The sequence below is a fragment of the Hypanus sabinus genome, chromosome 10, assembly GCF_030144855.1.
Source record: "Hypanus sabinus isolate sHypSab1 chromosome 10, sHypSab1.hap1, whole genome shotgun sequence".
Classification (NCBI taxonomy): Eukaryota; Metazoa; Chordata; class Chondrichthyes; order Myliobatiformes; family Dasyatidae; genus Hypanus; species Hypanus sabinus.
Genome location: NC_082715.1, coordinates 76,580,185 through 76,604,646, shown reverse-complemented (window position 1 = coordinate 76,604,646; position 24,462 = coordinate 76,580,185). Strand labels below are relative to the sequence as shown.

Here is a 24,462-nt window from a genome sequence, read left to right as displayed (position 1 = left end):
GGGGTCGGTCGTGGAGAGCTGCGGAATGACTATGGAGGGGAATTCCGCCAACACCCTGGTGAATTTGTTACCCAAGAGGGTCACAGAATTCAGATGGAGGGCCAGTAGCTTGGCTTCTCTGAGCTGGAAAGTCTGGAATGTCTCGGCATGGACCAAACACCGGCCTTTTAGGTTGACCAGGACGCAGTTGGCTTGTAGGAAGTCTGCCCCTAGTATTGGCTGTGACACCGCTGCCAATATGAAAGTCCAAGTGAAATGGCTGGACACGAAATGCAGTGAGATAGTTCGCAGGCCGTACATCCGAATACTGGTGCCATTTGCAGCGGTGTGTTGGTGGCCTGGGACTGCATTACAAGTGTCCGTGTTCGGGGGTGAGGGGGAGTACGCTGACTTCAGCCCCGGTCTCTACCAGGAAGCGCCACAGGGAGTGTCGGTCCCAGAGGTACAGGAGGCTGTCTCAGTGGCCAGCTGCCATAGCCATTAGTGACGGCTGGCCCCGACGTTTCCCAGAAAAGCACATGGTGGACAGCAGCAGCGCGCGCCTGAGCCCCATTTTTGGTGATAGAAACACCATTGTTCCAAACTTTCATCTTTTTCCCCCGTGGGTCTCGACGGCTTCGGTTGTGGGGCCTGAGCTTTGGGGCGCGTGATTGCGGCTAGGCCAATGGAGGCTTCTCCACATTGCTTGCTCTGCCAAAGGACGTCTGCTTTAGCCGCGACCCTATGTGGGTCGCTGAAATCCTCACTGGCGAGGAGGAGGCGAATGTCCTCTGACATATGCTCAAGAAACAACTGTTCAAATAAAAGACATGGCTTATGGCCATCCATGAGCGCCAGTGTATCATTCATGACCTTGGATGGCATGCGGTTGCCCAAGACATCCACGCATAGGAGCCACGCAGGAGAGTCCGAAGGCACGGATCAGGAGCGCCTTAAGCTTATGTACCTGTCCTCCGTTGGTGGCTGGCGTAGGAAGTCGATGATCCGGCCTGCTGTCTCCTAGTCGAGTGTGCTGACCACGTAGTAGTACCATGTGGTGTCAGCTGTAACGTCTCTGATATTGAACTGGGCCTCAGCCTGCTTGAACTAAACCTGGGGCTGAGTGGCCCAGAAAGTCGTGAGCTTCAGAGAGACCATGCTGTGCAAGTTGCTTGAACTTATGGCTGGTTGCTGAGTCGCCGGCTCCAGATGCTGTCTGGAACGTCGGGGTCACCAATGTAGTTGCACGCAACGCACTACTAAAGAAACACGCGGAGGCAGAGAGTGCTGAACTAAGAAAGCCTTTACTGATTCAAAATCGTGTGGTTAAATCTCCCCTCCCATGGGCCCCTGTGACCCGCGGGGCGGACGTGACATCAGACTGTCCCTGGAAGGTCTGCCCAGAGCAGGTAGTTCCAAACACGCTACCACGTGTCTGCCAGCAGCTCCCGATGGCAGTTCGAGTCCCGTGTGTGCGAGCCGCTACAACGATGCTTTTATGCATTGAGTTGCTGCCACCTGATTGGCTGATTAGATATTTGCATTAACAAGTAGGCGTACAAGTGTAGAGTACCTACTAAAGTGGCCACCGAGTGTAAATTTATGAAGTAATTTCACAGACTATATGGGGCCTGTTTCTTTAGCAGAGCGGTCAAAACTAAGGGTCATAGATTTAAAGTAACTGGCATGATTCAAGGGAAGATGAGGACCAATTATTTCACCCAGAAAGTGATAGTAGCAATCTGGAACATATAAAGCACACTGAAAATATATAGAGGCAGAACACACCATTTCATATGGAGGCCATAGGTTAAAGGTGAAAGATGAAATATTTAAGGGGACCTAAGGATAGTGCAAGTGTTGAACGAGCTGCCAGCAGTAACGGTAGATGTGAATTCAACTTCAGCATTTAAGGGAAGTTTAGATAACTACATGATGGGAGGCAATGATTGGACTAGGTCAATGATGGGCTGAAGGGTCTGCTTCTGTGTTGTAGTGCTCTATGATTCTGATGAGTTCCGATTTGAGGGGCTAAAGATCAGTTGAAGTTATGTTAGGCTGCTTGACCCCTTATTAGCAGGCACAGATACTATAGGCTAAATAGCAACTTTCTATGTTGTATGCTTCCTGCAATTTTAAACTTTACAGCATTAACATGTTAATTTAAAAATTGTTCCATTATACTCTTTCAGAGAGACCGAAATGCCACAGAAAGATTAATTACTGTTCCTTTAAGAACTATCATTTTTAACTTTGGATTATCATTAATTTTAAGAAATCTGGCAACTGGGATTGTCTTCTGGTTTCTGGAAAATTGGAGCGTTGTATTAACATAACATAGAATAAGTAACTTTTACTATAAAATTAAAAAAACAATAAAAAGGTAAATAAATTTGATTCCCTGGGGAGAAGACATGAGAATTAGGTTGAGAGGAATATTAAATCAGCCATGATTAAGTGGCGGAACAGATTAGATGGGCCAAATTGCCTGCTTTTGCTGGTCTTATGGACATGACTGAGCACTTTACCTCTTCCACCTATCACCTCTGAGCATCTCACTTCATTCCCAACCCCCCACCTACCTTCCCCTCACCTGTCAGCTTCCAGCTTTTACTCCTTCTCCTCCCCCCCCCCCCCACCTTATTCTGCCTTCTGTCCCTTTCCTTTCCAGTGCTGATGAAGGTTCTCGGTCCAAAACGTTGACTGTTTATTCCCTTCCATAGGTGCTGCCTGATCTGCTGAGTTCCTCCAGCATTCTGTGTGTGTTGCTCAGAATATTTAATATCAGTGCCTGGGATCTATTTGCTGCTCTGGATACACATCCTCACCCACTGTGTCATTTCCCCTGATTAGCACCTGCAGTACTCACCAAACCTGATATCTGTGGAAAATTATAAATATCTCATTTAAATATATATAATTGGAATTTATAATTCAAATTATAAATATATCCCAGGCAGCAAGGCAGTGCACTCAATGGAGATGACAAGGGCATTTGTCTCTTCTGCTACTTGGTTACTGCTGGGCACCTCAAGCCACATGGTGTTAGCTGGGTGTTCAAAAACACTTTCACCCAGAAATCCTCTGCCATCTCCAATGGGTGAGAACCAACTGAAGTCATCATTAGTCCACACTAGAACTCTTTCCCAACTCATTACCAATGCCATATCTCTCCAACTTACACTGACCAAAATCTCACCTGACTCCCTGCTTCTCCTTCACACCCACCTACCCCTCAATGGGCTTGTAATTGTGTTTTCTCCACCCTCCCCCAGACTCCCTATCTCCATCTCTTCCTCCTCATCCACTGAGACTCCATTTCCTTCTTCTGACTTTCATTTCCTCTTAGCTTTTATTTTTTGCATAATTTGCTTAGAGATACAACACAGTACCAGATCCTTCTGGCACATCGATCCCTTGCCACCAAATTACATCCATATGTCAAGTCACTTTTTATTGTCATTTCGGCCATAACTGCTGGTACACAGTAAAAACGAGACAATGTTTTTCAGGACCATGGTGCTACATGGAACAGTACAAAAACTACACTGAACTATGTAAAAACAACACAGGAAAAAACTACAGAAGACTACAGACCTGCCCAGGACTGCTTAAAGTGCACAAAACAGTGCAGGCATTACAATAAATAATAAACAAGACAATGGGCACAGTAGAGGGCAGTAAGTTGGTGTCAGTCCAGGCTCTGGGTATTGAGGAGTCTGATGGCTTGTAAGAAACTGTTTGAAAGAAACTGTTACATAGTCTGGTTGTGAGAGCCCGAATGCTTCAGTGCCTTTTTTCCAGATGGCAGGAGGGAGAAGAGTTTGTATGAGGGGTGCGTGGGGTCCTTCATAATGCTGTTTGCTTTGCAGATGCAGTGTGTATTGTAAATGTCTGTAGTGGCGGGAAGAGAGACCCAGATGATCTTCTCAGCTGTCCTCACTATCTGCTGCAGGGTCTCGTGATCCGGGATGGTGCAATTTCTGAACCAAGCAGTGATGCAGCTGCTCAGGATGCTCTCTATACAACCCCTGTAGAATGTGATGAGGATTGGGGGGTGGGAGATTGGCTTTCCTCAGCCTTCGCAGGAAGTAGAGATGCTGCTGGGTTTTCTTTGCTATAGAGCTGGTGTTGAGGGACCAGGTGAGATTCTCTGCCAGGTGAACACCAAGAAATTTGATGCTCTTAATGATCTCTACTGAGGAGCCATCAATGTTCAGCAGAGAGTGGTCGCTCCGTGCCCTCCTGAAGTCAACAACCATCTTTTTTGTTTTGTTCACATCTAGAGACAGGTTGTTGGCTCTGCACCAGTCCGTTAGCCGCTGCACCTCCTCTCTGTAAGCTGATTCACCGTTATTGCTGATGAGACCCACCACAGTCGTGTCATTGGCAAACTAGATGATGTGATTCGAACTATGTGTTGCAGCACAGTTGTGGGTCAGCAGAGTGAACAGCAGTGGACTGAGTACACAGCCCTGGGGAACTCCGTGCTCAGTGTGATGGTGTTGGAGATGCTACCTCTGATTTCGACTGACTGATTCCAGTCAGGAAGTCTAGTATCCAGTTGCAGGGAGGTGTTCAGGCCCAGTAAGTTCAGCTTTCCAATCAGTTTCTGAGGGATGATTGTGTTGAATGCTGAACTGAAGTCTATGAGCAGCATTCGAACATACGTGTCTTTTTTGTCCAGGTGGAGGGTGATGGCAATGGCGTCATCTGTTGAACAGTTGGGACAGTACGCAAATTGCAGGGGGTCCAGTGAGAGGGGCAGCAAGGTTTTCATGTGCCTCATGACGAGCCTCTCGAAACACTTCATGATGATGGATGCGTGTGCAATGGGACCGTAGCCATTGAGGCAGGACACTGAAGACCTCTTTGGCATGTGGACGATGGTGGTGGCCTTGAAGTTGGAACGATGCCACTGCTCAGGGAGATGTTGAAGATGTCAGTCAGAACATCTGCTAGCTGGTCTGCACATCCTCTAAGCACTCTACCAGGAAAATTGTCTGGTCCAGCAGCCTTTCTTGGGTTGACCCTGCACAGGGTTCTTCTCATATCGGCCACGGTGAGACACAGCACCTGGTCATTTGGAGGAGGGGTGGACTTCCTCGCTGCCACATCATTTTCCGCCTCAAAGCAAGCGTAGAATTTGTTCAGCGCATCTGGGAGGGAGGCATCACCGACACAGTCAGGTGATGTTGTCCTGTAGTTGATGTCCTGAATCCCCTTCCACATGCGCCGCGTGTCGCCGCTGTTGTGGAAGTGGCTGTGGATTCGTTGGGCGTGTGCACGCTTTGCCCCTCTGATGGCCTGGGACAGTTTGATCCTTGCTGTTGTTAGGGCTGTCTTGTCACCTGCTCTGAAGGTGGAGTCATGGGTCCTCAGCAGCGATTGCACCTCCGTGGTCATCCATGACTTCTGGTTAGCGCATATAGTGATGGTCTTGGACAGAGTAACATCATTAATGCACTTGCTGATGTAGCTGGTCACTGATGCTGTGTACTTCTCTAAGTTGGTAGAGTCACCATTGGCTGCTGCCTTCCTGAACATGTGCTCAAAGCAGTCTTGAAGAGCAGAGATGGCTCCTGCCGGCCGGGTTTTCACCTGCTTCTGAACTGGTCTGGAGTGCCAGATGAGCGGTCTGTATGCTGGGATTAGCATAACAGAGATGTGGTCTGAGTAACCGAGGTGGGGGCGGGGCTCCGCCGGACACGCGTTGGGAGATGTTTGTGCCTACTAAATTGAATATCTTTGGAATGTGGGAGGAAGCTGGAGCACCCAGAGGAAACCCACATGGTCATGAGGAAAATATACAAACTCCTTACAGACATCAGTGAGAATTGAACCTGGGATGCTAGTGCTGAAATACCTTAATGCTAACCACTACACTACCAAGCCACCCTAATTCCTGCCTCCTCTCCTTCTTCCTCCACCCCCCCAACCACAGCACCATCTCCTCCATGCTATCCACCATATCCTTGCCCACTCAACAATGAAATCCCATTTTATCCTCATTTTGACATCCAATCTACAAGATGTGCCTCTTCCTCCTGGACACAAGAGATTCTGCAGATGCTGGAAAGCTTGAGCAATACTCACAAAATGCTGGAGAAACTCTTTAGGTCATGCAGCATCCAAGGAGGAGGATAAACAGTCGATGTTTTGGGCCTATATCATTCTTATTCCCCTGCACAGATGCTACCTGATTTGCTAATCTCCTCCAACATCCTGTGTGCATCCCTCTTCCTCCTGAATCCCATTTGTGTAACAGCACATCCCTCTCACAGTTTCCTTCCTTCCTTCTCTTCTCTCCATCTCTCCTGCTTTGCCTCATTCTCCTCCTCCCTTTGCAACATCTGCCCTCCAACCCAGGTTTCTCATGGATTCCCTCAAAGACACAGGAGCCACTCAACCCATCGAGTTTTCTCTGCTATTCCATCACAGTTGATTTATTATCCCTCTCAACCCCATTCTCCTCCCTTCTCCCCATAACCTTTGATGCCCTTATTAATCAAGAACCTATCAACTTCTGTTTTAAGTATAACCAATGCTTTGGCCTCCACAGCCACCTACGGCAATGAATTCCACAAGTTTACAAGTCTCTGGCGAAACAAAATCTTCCTAATCTCTGTTCTAAAGGGATGCAAACAGAAAATGGCAGGCTGCCACGTGCAGTGCCTTACTTGGATGTGTGTGATGTCTTGGAGCTTGACTTCCTTACATGATCCATGAATAGCCTTGGAGGTTTAGTCTAGCAGGACAGTAGCTACATCATACATCCTGACCAACAGAGCAGTCCTCTCTCCGGGGCCATCCTGTGCAACTGAGCACTGAGGTTTGGGAGGGATACAGCTGGAACTATGAGGGAAGGGGGCACCATCTAGCCAGCCAGATTAGCCGAACCAATCTCAGAGAGCAATGAGATAACTGATGTTGCAGCCATATCACCATGACAGTGTCCTACTCAGTTGCAGCCCCGTTCCTCTTCTCTACTGCTCCCATCTTCCACAAATTCCCAACTGTTTCCCAATGGCTTGAATGTGTTTCCCCCTCCCACACTAACAAATATCTCAACGTGGCTTCCTGTCCCCTCCTTCCTCCCGCAATTCCATTCCTTCTTGGATGTCTTTGTCACCCTGATCTCCTCACTTCCCATTTGTTTACTCAGCAGCATTGAGCCGATTTTTATTTTATGCTAATTTTTACCCCCGCTCTCATGTTTAATTATCACAATGTGCTGAAGAGGATTAAAGCATTAAGTTCAGATAAGGGAAATTCATGAAATAAACAAACTGAGACACAGGCTTCATGACCACCTGCATAACATAAAATGCAACATAACATAACATAACATAACATAACATAAAATGCAAGGTTCAGTCCCAGAATTGCCTCTAATTTGTTCAGAGCATTTCAGCTAATGTTTGTTGCAGGATATCTCTTAAGTACATGGCAGAAACATCTATCATGTTAAAGAACATTAAGCAGTCCCTTACTTGCAAATCCGACATGTTTAACAATTAATACCACCATTTTGAAAAATCCAGAATAGCAGATGAAGACTACAACTACAATTAAGGTTGCAACTGTGATGGCATGGTAGCGCAATGCTTTACTGCATCTGTGATCTGCGATAGGGGTTCAATGCCCATTATGGTCTGTAAGCAGCATGTATGTCTTCCCCATGACCGTGCCAGTTTCTTCCAGGTTCTCCAGTTTTCTCCCACATTCCAAAGACCTAAGGTAAGTTGTGGACATGCTCTGTTTGTGTCGGAAACATGGTGACACATCTCCAGCACAGATTCAGATCCTGTTGGTTATTGACACAAAGATTAATTTATATATATTTATTTAGATATAAATTAAATTAAGTAAGTAGTACAAAAAGAACAAAGATATAGCAAGATAGTGTTCATAGGTCCACTGTCCATTCAGTAATCTGATACAACATTGAATGACAGTGGATTTAATTTGGCTTTTTTGACACTGATCAACAGAAAAAAGCTTTTTTGTGTAAAGTGAAAACAGATCTCTATAAAGTGATCTAAATTAATCACAAATATAAAACACAAAATAATTGATTGCACAAGTATTCATCACCCCACCTTTAATAGGACATACCAAATCATCACTGGTGCAGCCAATTGGTTTTTAGAAGTCACATTATTAGTCAAATTGAGATCTGTTTTGGAGGCCCGTGTGTAGTCAACGAATTTCAATTGATTGTAGTAAAAATACACCTGTATCTAGAAGGTCCAACTGCTGGTGAGTCAGAATCCTGGCAAAAACTACACCATGAAGACAAAAGAACACTCCAAGCAACTCTGTGAAACGGTTATTTTAAAGCACAAGTCAGGAGAAGGATACAAAAAATTTTCAAGTCACTGAATATCTCTTGGAGTACCGTTAAGTCAATCATCAAGAAATTGAAAGAATATTGGACAGCTGTAAATGTGCCTAGACCAGGTCATCCTCAGAAACTGAGTGACCTTGCAAGAAGGTGACTAGTGAGGGAGGCCACCAAAAGACCTATGACAGCTCTGGAGGAGTTACAAGCTTCAGTGGCCGAGATGAGAGATTGGCAAAGATAAAGTCACTGTTGAAAAAAACTCACATGACTTCTTAGCTAGAGTTTACCAGAAGGCATGTGGGAAATTCTGAAGTCAGCTGGAAGAAGGTCCTATGGCTTGATGAAACCAAAATTGAGCTTTCTGGCCATCAGATTAAGCAGTATGCTTGGCATAAGCCAAACACTGATCATCATCAAAAACACACCATCCCTACCGTGAAGCATGGTGGTGACTACATCATGCTGTGGGGATGCTTCACTGTAGCAGGCCCTGGAAGGCTTGTGAGGGTAGAGGGTAAAGTGAATACAGCAAAATACAGGGAAATCCTGGAGGAAAAACTGATGCAGTCTGCAAGAGAACTGCGACTTGGGAGAAGATTTGTTTTCCAGCAAGGCAATTACCTTAAGCATTAAGCCATAGTTACATAGAAATGGCTTAAAAAACAACAAAGTTAATGTCCTGGAGTGGCCAGGTCATGATCCTGACATGAATCCAAATTAAAATTTGTGGCTGGACTTGAAAAGGGCTGTTCCCTCATGATCCCCATACAATCTGACAGATCTTTAGCAGTTTTGTAAAGAAGAATGGGGAAAAATTGTAATGTCCAGATGTGCAAAGCTGATAGAGACCTATCTATACAGACTCAAGGCTGTAATTACTGCCAAAGGTGCATCTATTAAACACTGACTTGAAGGGGGTGAATACTTATGCAATCAATTATTTTTTATTTTATATTTGTAGTTAATTTAGATCACTTAATAGAGATATGTTTTCACTTTGACACGAAATGTCTTTTTCTTTTGATCGTCTCAAAAAATGCCAAATTAAATCCACTGTGATTCAAATGTTGTAAAACAATAAAACGTGAAAACTTTCAAGGGGAGCGAATACTTTTTATAGGCACTGTATATGTATATTAACTAATTAAGTTAAAATAAGTAGAATAAAAATCGAAATAAATTAAAAAAGTAGTGAGGTAGTGTTCAAGGGTTCAATGTCCATTTAGAAATTGGATGGCAGAGGGTAAGAAGCTGTTCCTGAAACACTGAGTGTGTACCTCCTTCCTGACAGTAGCAATAAGAAGAGGGCTTGTCAGGCGGCATCGATGGAGGGTGTCCCGATGAAGGATCTTGGCTGAAATTGTCGATTACACATTTCTCTCCATCGATGTGGCCTGATCTGCTGAGTTTCTCTAAGATTTTCCGTGTGCTGCTCTAGTGTACTGTTCCAATTGCTCAGGGTAACTTTAACTTGAAACAAAGGATTAAAAATTGGAAAGACAAAGAGTATCTTATAGCGACAGGAGTGAGACAGATTAGTGGGTTGAGAGATGTTGGAACAACAATCTTGAACTCAAGGACAGCCAGAAACTGAATGCACACATCAGTTGGGAGAGCACACTCCAGGCCTCATTGACAGGTCAGCGGTGAAATGGGTGAACAGCTTCAAGTTCCTGGTAGTCCTATTACATGGGTTCTGTACTGGGCCCAACACATTGATCACAAACAAGCCACAGCAGCAGCTATACTTTATGAGAAGTTTGAGCATGCCACTAAAGATTTGCAAATTTCTACTGATGTACAGTGCAGAGCATTCTGACTGGTTGCATCACTATGTGGCCTGGAGATTCCAATGCACAGGATCTTAAGGTGGTGCAGGGAACATCCAGCTCCATCACGACCACAGCCCTTCCCATTATTGTGACCTTGGGTGCTGTGTGGAGCCTGTATACTCTCCTTGTAATGGTGTTGGTTTTCTCCAGGTGCTCCAGCTTCCTCCCACATCCCAAAAATGTACGAGTTGGTAAGCTGATTGGCCATTTAAATTGCCTCTGGTTTGTAAATGGGTGGTAAAACTGGGGAGGTCGGGGGAGAGAGGCTTAATGAAATATGGGGAGAATATGGGATTTATGACAGAATAGTATAAATGGGTAGTTGATAGCTGGCGTGGATTTGTTAGGCTGAAGGGTCTGTTTTCATGCTCTAGGAGTCATTATGAGACCCTATTAATAAGATGCAAGAGCAGAATTAAGCCATTTGGCCCATTGAGTCTGCTCCACTTTCTCCTGCCTTCTTTGAAGCCCTGACTAATCAAGAACTTATCAACTTCTGCTTCAAATATACTTAATCTCTTGGTCTTCATTGCCGCCTGCGACAGTGAATTCCACAGATTCACTACATTCTGGCTAAACAAATTAGTTCTCATCTCTGTTCTAAATGGGCATCCTCTATCTGAGGCTGTGCCCTCTGGTCCTAGGATCCCCTATATTCGATCCACTCTACTCAGACCTTTCAATAATTGATAGATTTCAAGAGTTCCCCCCTCATTCTTTTAAACTCCAGTGAGTACAAGCCCAGAGCCATCAAATACTACTTGTATGTTAACCCTTTCATTCTTGGAATCATTCTCATGAACCTCCTCTGGATCCCCTCTAATGCTAGCACATCTTTTCTTAGAAAAGGGGCCCAAAACTGCTCACAATACTCCAAGTGCAGTGACCAATGCTTTATAAAACCCTATACATTAAATTAGTGAGCAAAACCAACAAATTAATTCCAATGTGGACAAATGTGAGGTCATTTCTTTTAGACCTAAAAGAAATATGGAGAAGGACTCTCTAAACAGCGAAGCACAGGAAAGAGGAAAGGTCGAATGAGGTCACTGTGTTTAAACATCATTAAAATGTTACTTAAGTATTGGTACAACCTGGCCCACCTCAACCCTCCAAAATAAAATGGGAATGCAACTGGATGAAGAAGTGTATCAGATCAATTGCAAGAATGTGGCAAACACACATGCAGCCAGTAGACCACGCAGTGAACTGATTGGGCCTCTTACATGCGGAGGCAATCTTTTTTGGGTGTGTATGCTTTCGTCTTGGCAGGCCAGGTTCCTCGCTACTGCACTGCCCAATATGTACCATTACCAACACAACATGGTAAAAACATTTAGTCGTACTATTCCACTGTGGTCCTTGCTTCAGGCAAGCTAAAAGTAACAGCTAAAAGTTCTCCCCCTGCGTTTTCTGCTTTAGTTCCGGGTTCTTGATCACAGACAGGATATGGAGGAACAATGGAGGAAAGAAAGAGTTAAGGAATGATGTAAAAGTGGCAAAAATTGAGAACTTTTCCACAGACACTAATTTTAAATCTGCGGCTGACAGATCTAAAGGAGTAAGGACAAAGGAAGGTGTGTTAGGCCACTTAACGGCAGGCAAATTTGAGAGGCTAGGCCCTCACTCAGGCCTCATGTTTCATTTAAGTTCTACATATCCTTGCCCCGATCATCAATGGATCTGAATTTCTCCTGCCCTACAGTTATCAAACAGAAATAAAAGTGGGCAAGCAACCATAAACTACATCTAACCCTGCTGAAGTGGCCAGGTGTTCAGAGTAATGAAGCATGTACACAGCAGGAAAGCCCCTCAGGCCTGGCTGATATTCACAAATTGCTCTGGTCTGTGTTTAGTTCAATGCACATCTGATGGAATGCAGGATAAAATTTATGTTTCACTTCCCTCAAAGCATCCCCCAAAAGCCTCCCCCAACTCCCCCGGTATGACTTTGTTCATAGTGATAACATAATTTGAATCCTAGGTGAAAAGCATTAGAGTCATAGGACACTACAGCACAGAAACCGACCCTTTGGCCCATCCATTCCATGCTGACCTATTAATAAGATTGTAAGATACAGGACCAGAATTAAGCTATCAAGTCTGCTTCACCATTCCGTCATGGCTGATTTATTATTCCTCTCAAACCCATTCTCTTGCCTTCTCCCCGTAACCTTTGATGTCCTTTCTAATCAAGCACCTATCAACCTCCACTTTAAATATACTGAGTGACTTGGCCTCCACAGCCATGTGTGGCAATGACTTCCACAGATTCACTACCTTCCAGCTAAAGAAATTCCTTCTCATCTCTGTTCTAAATGGACGTCCCTCTATTCTGAGACTGTGGCTTCTGGTTCGAGATTCTTCCACTCTAGGAAATACCCTCTCCACATCCACTCTTTCTAGGCCTTTCAATGTTCGATAGGTTTCAATCTGCCTAGTCCCATCAGCCTGCACCTGGACCAATAGCTCTCCCTACCCTTCCCAACCACGTATCTATCTAAATTTCTCAAGTGTTGAAATTAAACATGCATGTACCAGAGATGATCAGAAATGTGCCCAGTAGTTCACTGGTTGCTAAAGAATCATTTAGCAATGATCACATCACCAGTCTAATGCAGACCATTTTACCTTCTTTTTGCTCATGGTCAGGTACCAAGGGCTTTTCTAAGCATTTCCTTTTACGTATTTCTATTTATTAATTTAATGTTTTTGTTACATACTATATCATATATAAGTACCTGAAAGTATTTTTTGCATTTCCCAGTTTACAACAATGATTGCATTTCTTTGGATTGTTGGTTAGAGACGGAATCGAAGATTCATAAAATCTTTTCCTTATTTCCCCCATCAATGGAATTTTGAAACCTTTAATTCCTCTCATCTCCAATTACTTCCAGAGGCCAATCTCTTGCTTCTTTCATTTCACTGTTTTGTCACTGATGGAGGGATCGGAAAGTTCACACAGAGGGTGGACTCAGTGGCCACTTTATTAGGTACATCAGTACACCTGCTTGTTCAAACAAATATCTAATCAGCCAATCATGTAGTAGTAACAACGCTTAAAAGCATGCAGACATGGTCAAGAGGTTCAGTTGTTGTCCAGACCAAACATCAGAATGGGGAAGAAATGTGATTTAAGTGACTTTAACCCTGGAATGATTGTTAGTGCCAGTAGGGGTGGTTTGAGTATCTCAGAAACTGTTGGTCTCCTGGGATTTTAATGCTCAACAATCTCTAGAGTTTACACAGAGAATGGTGTGAGGAAAAAAGAAACATGCAGTGAGTGCGGTGCAGGCAGTGGAGCGGGAGTAAGGAGTACTCGTGATCGACAGAAGACTAGAGATCGGAGGATCAGAGGATCAGCCATTGTAGGTAGGCAGAGACTCTCGGACCTACCTGGAGAGTACCTGAGGAGGAAGGTAAAACTGTGCAGGCGCGGGTGACGTCAGTGGCGAGCGCGGGCTTTAAAAAGAGGCCCACTTTCAGGAGCAGGCAGCAGAGTGCGTGGGAGCAGAGTGCTGGGCTTGGGCTCAGTGGGCTTCAGCGCAAGAGGACTTCGGTGAGAGGAAATCAGTGAGCCTGAGCACGTGCTTGCTGAGGTAAAAAGGTAAGGTCAGTAGGTTCTTTTTTCATTTATTCTGACTAATCTGGGATCAGGTAATGGGGGAGACAGTTAGAGCAGTGGTGTGCTCCGTATGCAGTATGTGGGAGGTCAGGGTCAACACAGTTGTCCCTGATGACCACACCTGCAAAAGGTGCATCCAGTTGCAGCTCCTATCAGACCGAGTTAGGGAATTGGAGCAGGAGCTGGATGAACTACGGATCATTCGGGAGGCAGAGGTAGAGATAGATAAGAGTTATCGGGAGGTAGTCACACCGAAAAGTCAGGAGGTAGGCAAATGGGTGACAGTCAAGAGAGGCAGGGGGAGCAGACAGAGAGAGCAGAGCACCCCTGTGGCCGCTCCCATCAACAATAACTATACCGTTTTGGATACTGTTGCTGAGGATGACCTACCAGGAACAAGTTGCAGTGGTCCTGTCTCTGGCACTGAGGTTGGACCCTCGACTAGGAAGGGGGGGAGGGAAGAGAAGAGAGTGGTAGTGATAGGGGATTCTATAGTCAGGGGGGCAGATAGGAGATTTTGTGGGGAAGATCAGGAGTCTTGGATGGTATGTTGCTTCCCTGGTGCCAGGGTCCGAGACAACTTAGATTGGGTGCAGGTTATTCTCGAGAGGGAGGGCAAGAATCCAGATGTTGTGGACCATGTAGGGACCAACGATGTCAGTAGGATGAGTGAGGGGGTCCTGCGTAGGGAGTTCAGGGAGTTAGGTGCAAAGCTGAAGAGCAGGACCTCCAAGGTAACAATCTCAGGATTGCTACCTGTGCCATGTGCGAGTGAGGCAAGGAACAGAAAGATTATACAGATTAATACGTGGCTGAGAGGATGGTGCAGGAGGGAGGGTTTCAAGTTTTTAGGTAATTGGGCTTTGTTCCAGGGAAGGTGGGATCTGTTCCGAAGGGATGGTTTACACCTGAACTGGAGCGGTACTAACATTCTTGCAGGGAAGTTTGCTAGTGCTTCTTGGGGGGGGGGGGGGGTTTAAACTAAATTTGCAGGGGGCGGGGATCCAGAATGAGAGAGAGGATAGCGAGATGAAGAATAAAGGACAGGTGGGGACCACACGGTTCCGAAATATTAAGTGTGTGGTAGAGAAAGGAGAGGCGGAACAAGTGATAGGGAGGACACATGTACAGAGGGATGGTCTGATGGAACATGGAGTTAAATGTGCAGAAAGAATAGGTAAATTTAGGAAAGACAACAAAATTCTAGGGGCGTATAGCCCGATGGGAGTTCGGGGAGCTGGGTTAAGCACAATAGGCAAAGCTTCAAACAGAGAGAGGAGAAATGGGCTAAAAATTCTATATCTGAATGCACCAAGTGTCAGAAATAAGGCTGATGAGCTTGAAGCTCAGGTGCAAATGGGTAACTATGATGTTGTTGGGATAACGGAGACATGGCTGCAGGGGGATCAGATCTGGGAAATGAATGTCAAGGGTATGTATACATGCGATTGTAGGGACAGAAATGTGGGCAGAGGGGGTGGGGTGGCCCTGTTAGTGAGGAATGAGATTCAGTCCTTTGCAAGGGGGGACATAGGATCAGGAGAAGTGGAGTCTGTGTGGATAGAATTGAGGAACAGTAAGGGCAAAAGGACCCTAATGGGTGTTGTCTATAGGCCACCAAACAGTAGCATGGATATTGGGTACAAGGTGAATAGGGAGTTAACATTGGCATGTGGCAAAGGTAATGTCGCAGTAGTTAAGGGGGATTTCAACATGCAGGTGAACTGGGAGAATCAGGTTGGTGCTGGACCCCAGGATAGGGAGTTTGTAGAGTGTCTACGGGATGCATTCTTGGAACAGCTTGTACGAGAGCCGACCAGGGACAAGGCTATTCTGGATTTAGTGTTATGTAATGAACAGGATTTGATAAGCGATCTTGCAGTAAAGGAGCCGTTACTAAAAACTTATCATATTACGATCACTATCTCCTAAGTTTTTATCTGCAATTTGAGAAGGATAAGGGCAGTTCGGAGGTGTCAGTGTTGCAGTTGAACAAAGGAGACTATGGAGCCATGAGGGAGGAGCTGGCCAAAGATAACTGGACGGATATCCTAGCAGAAAAGACAGTGGAACAGCAATGGCAGGTATTCTTGGGAATAATGCACAAGGTGCAAAATCAGTTCATCCTCTGGAGAAGGAAGGATTCAAAGGGAGGAAAGGGGCCACAGTGGATGACAAAGGAAGTCAGAGATTGCATAGCATTAAAAGAAAGGAAGTATGACAGAGCTAAGGTGAGTGGGAGGACAGATGATTGGGAAATTTTTAAGGAACAACAGAACTTAACTAAAAAAGCAATATGGGGAGAAAAAAATGAGGTACGAACGCAAGCTAGCCAGGAATATAAAGGAGGATAGCAAAAGCTTTTTTAGGTATGTGAAGAGAAAGCAGATAGTTAACAATGTTGGGCCCTTGAAGAATGAATTGGGTGAAATTGTTATGGGAATCAGAGAAATGGCAGAAGAATTTAATAAGTACTTTAGATCTGTCTTCACTAAGGAAGACACAAGCAATCTCCCAGATGTATGGATGGGCCAAGGACATAGGGAAACAGAGGAAATGAAACAGTTTGACATTAGGAAGGAAATGGTGATGAGTAGACTGATGGGACTGAAGGCTGACAAATCCCCAGGTCCAGATGGTCTGCATCCTAGGGTACTAAAGGAGGTGGCCCTGGAAATTGAGGATGCATTGGGAATCATTTTCCAATGTTCCTTAGATTCAGGATCAGTTCCTGAGGATTGGAGAATGGCTAATGTTAACCCACTTTTTAAGAAAGGAGGGAGGGAGAAAACAGAGAATTATCGACCTGTCAGCCTAACATCAGTAGTGGGGAAGATGCTAGAGTCCATTATTAAAGATGAAATAGTGGCATATCTAGATAGCAGTGATAGGATTGGGCCGAGCCAGCATGGATTTACCAAGGATAAATCATGCTTGACTAATCTATTGGAGTTTTTCGAGGATGTAACCAGTAAGTTAGACAAGGGAGATCCAGTGGATGTAGTATACCTCGATTTTCAGAAGGCATTTGATAAGGTCCCACAAAGGAGATTGGTGGGTAAAATCAAAGCTCATGGCATTGGGGGGAAGACATTGACATGGATAGAAAACTGGTTGGCAGATAGAAAGCAAAGGGTAGTGGTGAATGGGTGTTTCTCGGAATGGCAGGTGGTGACTAGTGGGGTGCCACAGGGCTCGGTATTGGGACCACAGCTGTTTACGATTTGTCAACGATTTAGATGAAGGCATTGAGAATAACATCAGCAAGTTTGCTGATGATACTAAGCTGGGTGGCAGTGTGACATGTGATGAGGATGTTAGGAGAATTCAGGGTGACTTGGATAGGCTGGGTGAGTGGGCAGATACTTGGCAGATGATGTTTAATGTGAATAAGTGTGAGGTTATCCACTTTGGGAGTAAGAACAGGAAGGCAGATTATTATCTGAATGGTGTAAAGTTAGGTAAGGGAGAAATACAAAGAGATCTAGGAGTCCTTGTTCATCAGTCACTGAAGGTGAATGAGCAAGTGCAGCAGGCAGTGAAGAAGCTAATGGAATGTTGGCCTTTATTACAAAGGAAATTGAGTACAAGAGCAAGGAAATCTTCTTGCATTTGTACAGGGCCCTGGTGAGCCCACACCTGGAGTATTGCATACAGTTTTGGTCTCCAGGGTTAAGGAAGGACATCCTGGCTGTAGAAGAAGTGCAGTGTAGATTCACAAGGTTAATTCCTGGGATCTCAGGACTGGCTTACGCAGAGAGGTTAGAGAGACTGGGCTTGTACACGCTGGAATTAAGGAGATTGAGAGGGGATCTGATTGCAACATACAAGATTATTAAGCAATTGGACAAGATAGTGGCAGGAAATATGTTCCAGATGCTGGGAGAGTCCAGTACCAGAGGTCATGGTTTGAGAATAAGGGGTAGGTCATTCAGAACAGAGTTAAGGAAAAACTTCTTCTCCTGGAGAGTTGTGGGGGTCTGGAATGCACTGCCTTGGAAGGCAGTGGAGGCCAATTCTCTGGATGCTGTCAAGGAGGAGCTAGATAGGTATCTTATGGATAGAGGAATCAAGGGATATGGGGACAAGGCAGGAACCAGGTATTGAGAGTAGATGATCAGCCATGATCTCAAAATGGCGGTGCAGGCTCGAAGGGCTGAATGGTTTACTTCTGCACCTATTGTCTATTGAGTGCCAGTACTGTGGACAAAAACGCCTTGATAATGAGAAAGTCAGACGAGAATGGCCAGACTAGCTCAACCTGACAGGAAGGCGACTGTAACTCAAGTTTCTGCATGTTACAACAGTGATGTGCAAAGGAGCACTTCTGAATGCACAACATGTCAAACCTTGAAGTGGGTGGGTTCCAGCAGCAGAAAATCACCAATGTTCACCCAGCGGCCACTTTATTAGGTACAGGAGATCGATGCAAGCATATGGGGGAGGGGGGAAGGGCATGGGAGCATAGCAGTTAGTGTAATGCTTTACAGCACAATGCTTGGAAGATTGGGGTTCAATTTCCACTGCTGTCTGGAAAGAGTTTGTGCATTTCCCCCGTGATTGTGTGGGTTTCCTCCAGTTGCTCTGGTTTCCTCCTACATTCCAAAGACCAATGGTTAGGGTTAATAAGTTGCAGGTACTGTATGCTGTGTTGTGCTAGAAGCATGGCAACACTCATGGGCTGCTCCGAGCATACCTTTGGACTGTGTTGCTCATTGACACAAACAATGCATTTCACTGTATGTTTCAATGTACATGTGACAAATAAAGCTAATCTTTATCTTATAGTACATTACAGCACATTACAGGTCCTTCAGCCCACAATGTTGTGCTGATCTTTCAATCTACATAAATATCAATTTAACCCTTCCTTCACACATAGTCCTCCATTTTTCTACCATTAAGAAATTGCAACATTACCCTTGCCATCTGGCTTGTCTGGCTGACCGACGGTCCGAGTGCGATGTTCACACTGCTGGACGACTGAGTGTCTGTTGTATTTCCACCTTCTGCAGCAGAGAGCCCAGAAATCATGAGCCCGCTGGACAAACTTCTTTTCCCAAACAATAGGCTGAAGGTGGAGCTGGTGGAAGAATTGACGCTGCACAAATTCATTGTCCCTGAGTGGCCCTGACTACTTGCAGTGGAGAGTCGAGGTACTTGAGATAACATGGAAGCTACTGAGTTATTGAAGGACAGCTGGCTGTTGGATAATCTTTGAACCATGCCTTGGACAGACGATGACACCTGGGAAGTTTCAAGTACAGAGCCTGATTGACTGGTGGTGGGTAGTCGTTGGTCCTCTTGTTGTGATGGGACCTGGACCTGGACTGAAGTACTCCTTTGTTCTCGCTGACCTGTAATGAAAAAAGAAACAGACAGCAGAGTAACTCAGTCAATCTAGACTCACTGGATCAATTAAACCACCTAGCCAAGTCAAGCAAAATCTATTGGCTATTCATAGAACATAGAAAAAAACAGCATGGAACAGGCCATTCAGCCCATGATGTTGTGCCTACCCTATAACTTACTCTATAAAAAATCAATCTGACCCTTCCCTCGCACATAGCCCTTCCATTTTACTTTCATTCATATACTTACTTAAGTCTCTTACATACTCCTGGATACATCTGCCTCTAATACCATCCCTGGGGGCAAGTTCCATGTACCCACCACTCTCTGTATATAAAAAAAAACTTCTGACATCCTCTCTATACTTTCCTCCAATCTCTTTAAAAGTATGCCCCCTCATACTAGCCATTTCTGCCCTGGGAAAAATCCTCTAGCTATCCACTCGATCAATACCTCTTATTATCTTGTACACCTCTATCAAGTCATCTTTCATCCTCCTATTCCTGTACGTTATACAAAGGCTACATTTAGAAATAAATGACCGATTTAAGTAAAAAAAAAGATCTTCAATCACACTCAGTGACCACTTTATTAGGTACAAGAGTGGAACCTGGTATGGTCTTCTGGTGTAACCCATCCACTTCTAGATTTGATGTGTTGTGCATTCAGAGACACTCTTCTGCCACCTTCCTGTCAGCTTGAATTAGTCCGGCTATTCTCCTCTGACCTCTCTCATTAACAAGAGAGGTTTTCACCCATAGAATTGGTGCTCACTGGATGTGTTTTGTTTCTTGCACCATTCTCTGTAAACTTTAGAGACTTCAGGAGACCACCAGTTTCTGAGTTACTCAAACCACCCTGTCTGGCACCAACAATCATTCCACCTGAAAGTCACTTAGATCATAGTTCTTCCCCCATTCTGATGTTTGGTCTGAACACCAACTGAACATCTTATCCATATCTGCTTGTTTTTATGCAATGAGTTGTTGCTCCACAATTGGCTGATTGGATATTTGCATTAACGAGCAGGTGAGCAGGAGTTCTGAATAAAGTGACTACTGAGGGTAGATTACCTGAATAACAAGAGTATTCTTTGCAAAGTGGTGACATTCTGGGCTGGTCCCAGCACATATTCAGACTGCACTGGCTGTTGATGCAAATTATGTATTTCACTGTATGTTTTGATATACATGTGACAAATAAAGTTAACCTAGTTATTTGTTAAAGTGAATTCCATTAATCCAGCATTATTAAGATTTATCCTTGTAGAGTTTCCAGATGGTCATATTAATAACATCCAGATATTATTTCTATTTGTGCATCATCACACTATAAAACCATAAGATATAGGAGCAGAAGTAGGCCATTCAGCCCATCAAGTCTGCTTCACCATTCCATCATGGGCTGATCCAATTCTTCTGGTCATCCCCACTCCCCTGCCTTCTCCCCATACCCTTTGATGCCCTGGCTAATCAAGAACCTATCTGTCTCTGCCTTAAATGCACACAATGACTTGGCCTCCACAGCCACTCGTGGCAACAAATTCCACAGATTTACCACCCTCTGACTGAAGTAATTTCTCCAAATCTGTGTTCCATATGGATGTCCTTCGATCCTGAAGTTGTGCCCTCTTGCCCTAGACTCCCCTACCATGGGAAATAACTTTGCATATCTAATCTGTTCAGGCCTTTTAACATTCACACCTTTAATTCTTTTTTTTTAAACTACTGCAACTACTGACTTTGAATTTTAAGTGTGGACACTGCTATACTGTCTTAATGGATTGCAAGATGTTCAAAGGGACCTAGGGTCCTAGTGAGTTAATGTGTAGCAGACATTTAGGAAGTCTTAACTGAAAGAGGGCACAAAAATAAAGACAACATAGGGCACCACAGTAGAGTAGTGGTTAGCGCAATGTTATTACAGCTCAAGACATTGGAGTTTGGAGTTCAATTCTGATGGTATCTGTAAAGAGTTTATACGTCCGGCCCGTGAACATGTATGTTTCCTCTGAGTGCTCCAGATTTCTCTCACATTCCAAGACAGTTTCTAGAGTAGGTTACATGGTCGGCACAACATTGTGGGCCAAGGAGCCTGTAAAATGCTGTAGATTTCTATGTTTCTATGTTTCCAAAGACATACTGGTTAGTAGGTTAATTAGTCATTGTAATTTACCCTGTGATTAGGTTGGAGTTATATAGATGGGTTGTTGGCCTGTTCCCCACTGTATCTTAAAAATAAAGATAAAAATAAATATTTTCAGAGCGACAGATACAGTGTGGAATAGACTCTTTAAGTCCTTTGAGCTGCACCACCCAGTATTTCCCGATCTAACCCCAGCCTAGTTTAGTGACAGAGTGTACTGTGAAGCTAAAATCATGACCTCCTGTGATGAGGAGAAAGAACTGGTGTGACATTCATGGGAAACTAGATTCAAAAGGTGCACTTACAAGTAACTTGAATATGCGGTGACCTTTATGCTGCATTTGGTTTCCCCGCTGCTAATTTAGTTAAGGGGCAATGGACAAGTAAATAACTGGCATGAGCAATCTTCAGTCATTGGCATTGCTAAATATGCTGCAAAAATCAATGACTCCAATTTGCTACAGCCAAGGATTGTTAGACCTTGCAAGAGGGAGGATTAAAAATAGCCTGTATGATGCAGCACATCCCCGCACCCTCCCCCCAGATTTTTTAGATCTGAAGCAATTGTTCCTGTCAGAAGTGGAACATTAAACAACTGGGCCTCAGTGGTTTAGTGTTTCACATTATGAGGTGTAACTGATTTTTTCTGTCTCACTTGATCAGATGCCCAGTCAAGTACAGCAGTCAATCATCTTCTCAGATCCTCATCAAATATGCAGTGCAGGTACAGATTCCATCACAAACTGAGCGACTAATGCAGAGCGACAGCAGTTCCCAAATGACTGTCAGAATCTACATTACTTCTCCATAAACATCCAGTCTAGAAAAATCTTACTCAGAAAGATAATTTTATTTTAAAATAATATTTCCACCATGTATAACATACTCTCTTATAATGCCATTTTACTTCAAATTTAGTGCCCCATTTCCTTCTATAATCCTGTGATATAACCCTTTTTCCAGCATTCTCTTCTTCCCTACTTTCTTCAGAATTCCCTTCCTTTCTCTCATTTACCTTTCCCAAAATCCCTCTCTTAACTTCTCTCCATTGAGCAGAAAATACAGAAGGCTCAAAGGACATACCACCAGACCCAAGACAGCTTATATTGAAGTGTTAGCAAACTATTGAATGGATCCCTAGTATAATAAGATGGACTCTAGACCTCACAATCTACTTCATTATCGCTTTGCACCTTATTGTCTCTCTGCAATGCATTCACTCTGTAACGGCGACACTATATGTTTTTTTCCCCTTGTACTTGTGGAAATACAAGGTGGGGTGGGTGGAAGATTGATGACCATCTATTTCTCTAACATCCAGCAACTTCTTCCCCCACCCTCTCTGGTTTTCCATTCCCTATTCTGCTTCCCCTCTTACCTCCTTCTCTTCTCCTCATCTGCCCATTATCTCTGTCTAGTTCCCTCCTTCACTTTCTTGCATGGCCCACTACTACCTTCTTTGAACAGATTGCTTCTGTTTCAGGCTTTTACCTCTTCCACCTATCACCTCCCAGATTCTCACTTCATTTCCCCTCCTCACCCACCAGCCTTCCTCCTCACCTGGTTTCCCTTAACAGATGCCAGCTTGTACCCTTTCCCCCCAATTTCACATTCTTATGCTGCCTTCTTCCTCCTTCCTTTCCAGTCCCGATGAAGCACCTTGGCCAGAAACATCGACTGTTTACTCTTCTCCATAGGTGCTGCTTGACCTGTTGACCTCCAGCATTTTGTGTGTGTTGCTCTAGATTTCCAGCGTCTGCAGAATCCCTTTTCAGTATTGTGTTTTCGGTATTGATAATTTTACTTGCTAATTCCATTCCACTAATCTCTTTCCTCCTCTGGTTCTTATTTCTTCCTTTGGGGCACTCTAACACTTCGGGGTATCTTTGCAGTGTAGGCCTTGTAATGGTGTACTAAAAAATAGCAGCTGGCAAATTTCATTGAAATGATGGATGAAAATGCATGTGACCTATAAAACACTTTCAACATGGTCAAATACTGCAAGGAGGCAGATATGGCTCATACATGAAAACATAACTTTAAGATGATTAGGAGGGAAATACAGAGGGGACGTTGGTGGTAAATAGTTTACACAGAGAGTGGTGGGTGCGTGGTACACCTTGCTAGGGGTGGTACTGGAGGCAGATATAGCCATAGAATCCCAGAATACTTCAGCACAGAACCAGGCCATTCAGTCCACCTAGTCCATGGGAACTATTATTATGCACACTCCTTCCATCCATGTACCTATCCAAACTTGATCCAAATGTTGAAATTGAACCTGTATCCTCCACTTCTGCTGCCAGCTCATTCCACACTCTCCCAATTTTCTGAGTAAAGAAATTCCCATTCATGTTCTCCTTAAATATTTCACCTTTCACCCTTAATCCATGACTTCTAGTTCTAGTCTCAACAACCTCAGTGGAAAATGCCTGCTTGCATTTACCCTATCTATACCACATTTTGTATACCTCTATTAAATCTCCGCTCATACATATACGGTCTAGGGAATAAAGTCCTAATCTATTTAAACTTTCCCTGTAACTCAGGGTCCTCAAGTCTTGGCAACATCCCTGTAAATTTTCTCTGCACTCTTTCAATCTTATTGACATCTTTCCTGTGAGTGAGTTACCAAAACTGTACATGATTCTCCAAAGTAGGTCTCATCAATGTTTTACACAACTTTAACATAACATCCCAACTCTTGTACTTAATAACAACACACACAAAATGCTGGTGCAACACAGCAGGCCAGGCAGCATCTATAAGGTGCTTCTCCCTATAGATGCTGCCTGGCCTTCTGTGTTCCACCAGCATTTTGTGTGTGTTGTTGTTTGAATCTCTAGCATCTGCAGATTTCCTCGTGTTTGCTCTTGTACTTAATACTTTGATTTATGAAGGCCAATGTGCCAAAATCTTTACTTACAACCCTATCTACCTGTGACGACACTTTCAAGGAATTATGCAGCTGTATTTCCAGATCCCTCTATTCTACTGCACTCCTCAGTGCCCTACCACACACTGTGTGACCTACCCAGATTTATCCTCCCAAAATGCAAAACATCACACTTGTCAGCATTATATTCCATCTGCCATTTCTCAGCCCAATTTTCCAGCTATTCCGGATCCCACTGCATGCTTTGACAGTATTCTTCATTGCCCACTATAATCTTGGTGTT

The 24,462-nt window shown here is 44.3% G+C and overlaps 1 protein-coding gene across 1 annotated transcript in view; it reads right to left on the bottom strand.

Annotated features, from left to right (window-relative positions):
* Positions 1 to 24,462, bottom strand: part of LOC132400772 (pecanex-like protein 1) — a 232,878-nt gene that overhangs the window by 7,516 nt on the left and 200,900 nt on the right. The window contains exon 34 of the mRNA XM_059982121.1: positions 18,707 to 19,143. Within this exon, the coding sequence (XP_059838104.1) occupies positions 18,707 to 19,143 (437 nt within the window). The remainder of the gene's footprint in view (positions 1 to 18,706; positions 19,144 to 24,462) is intronic.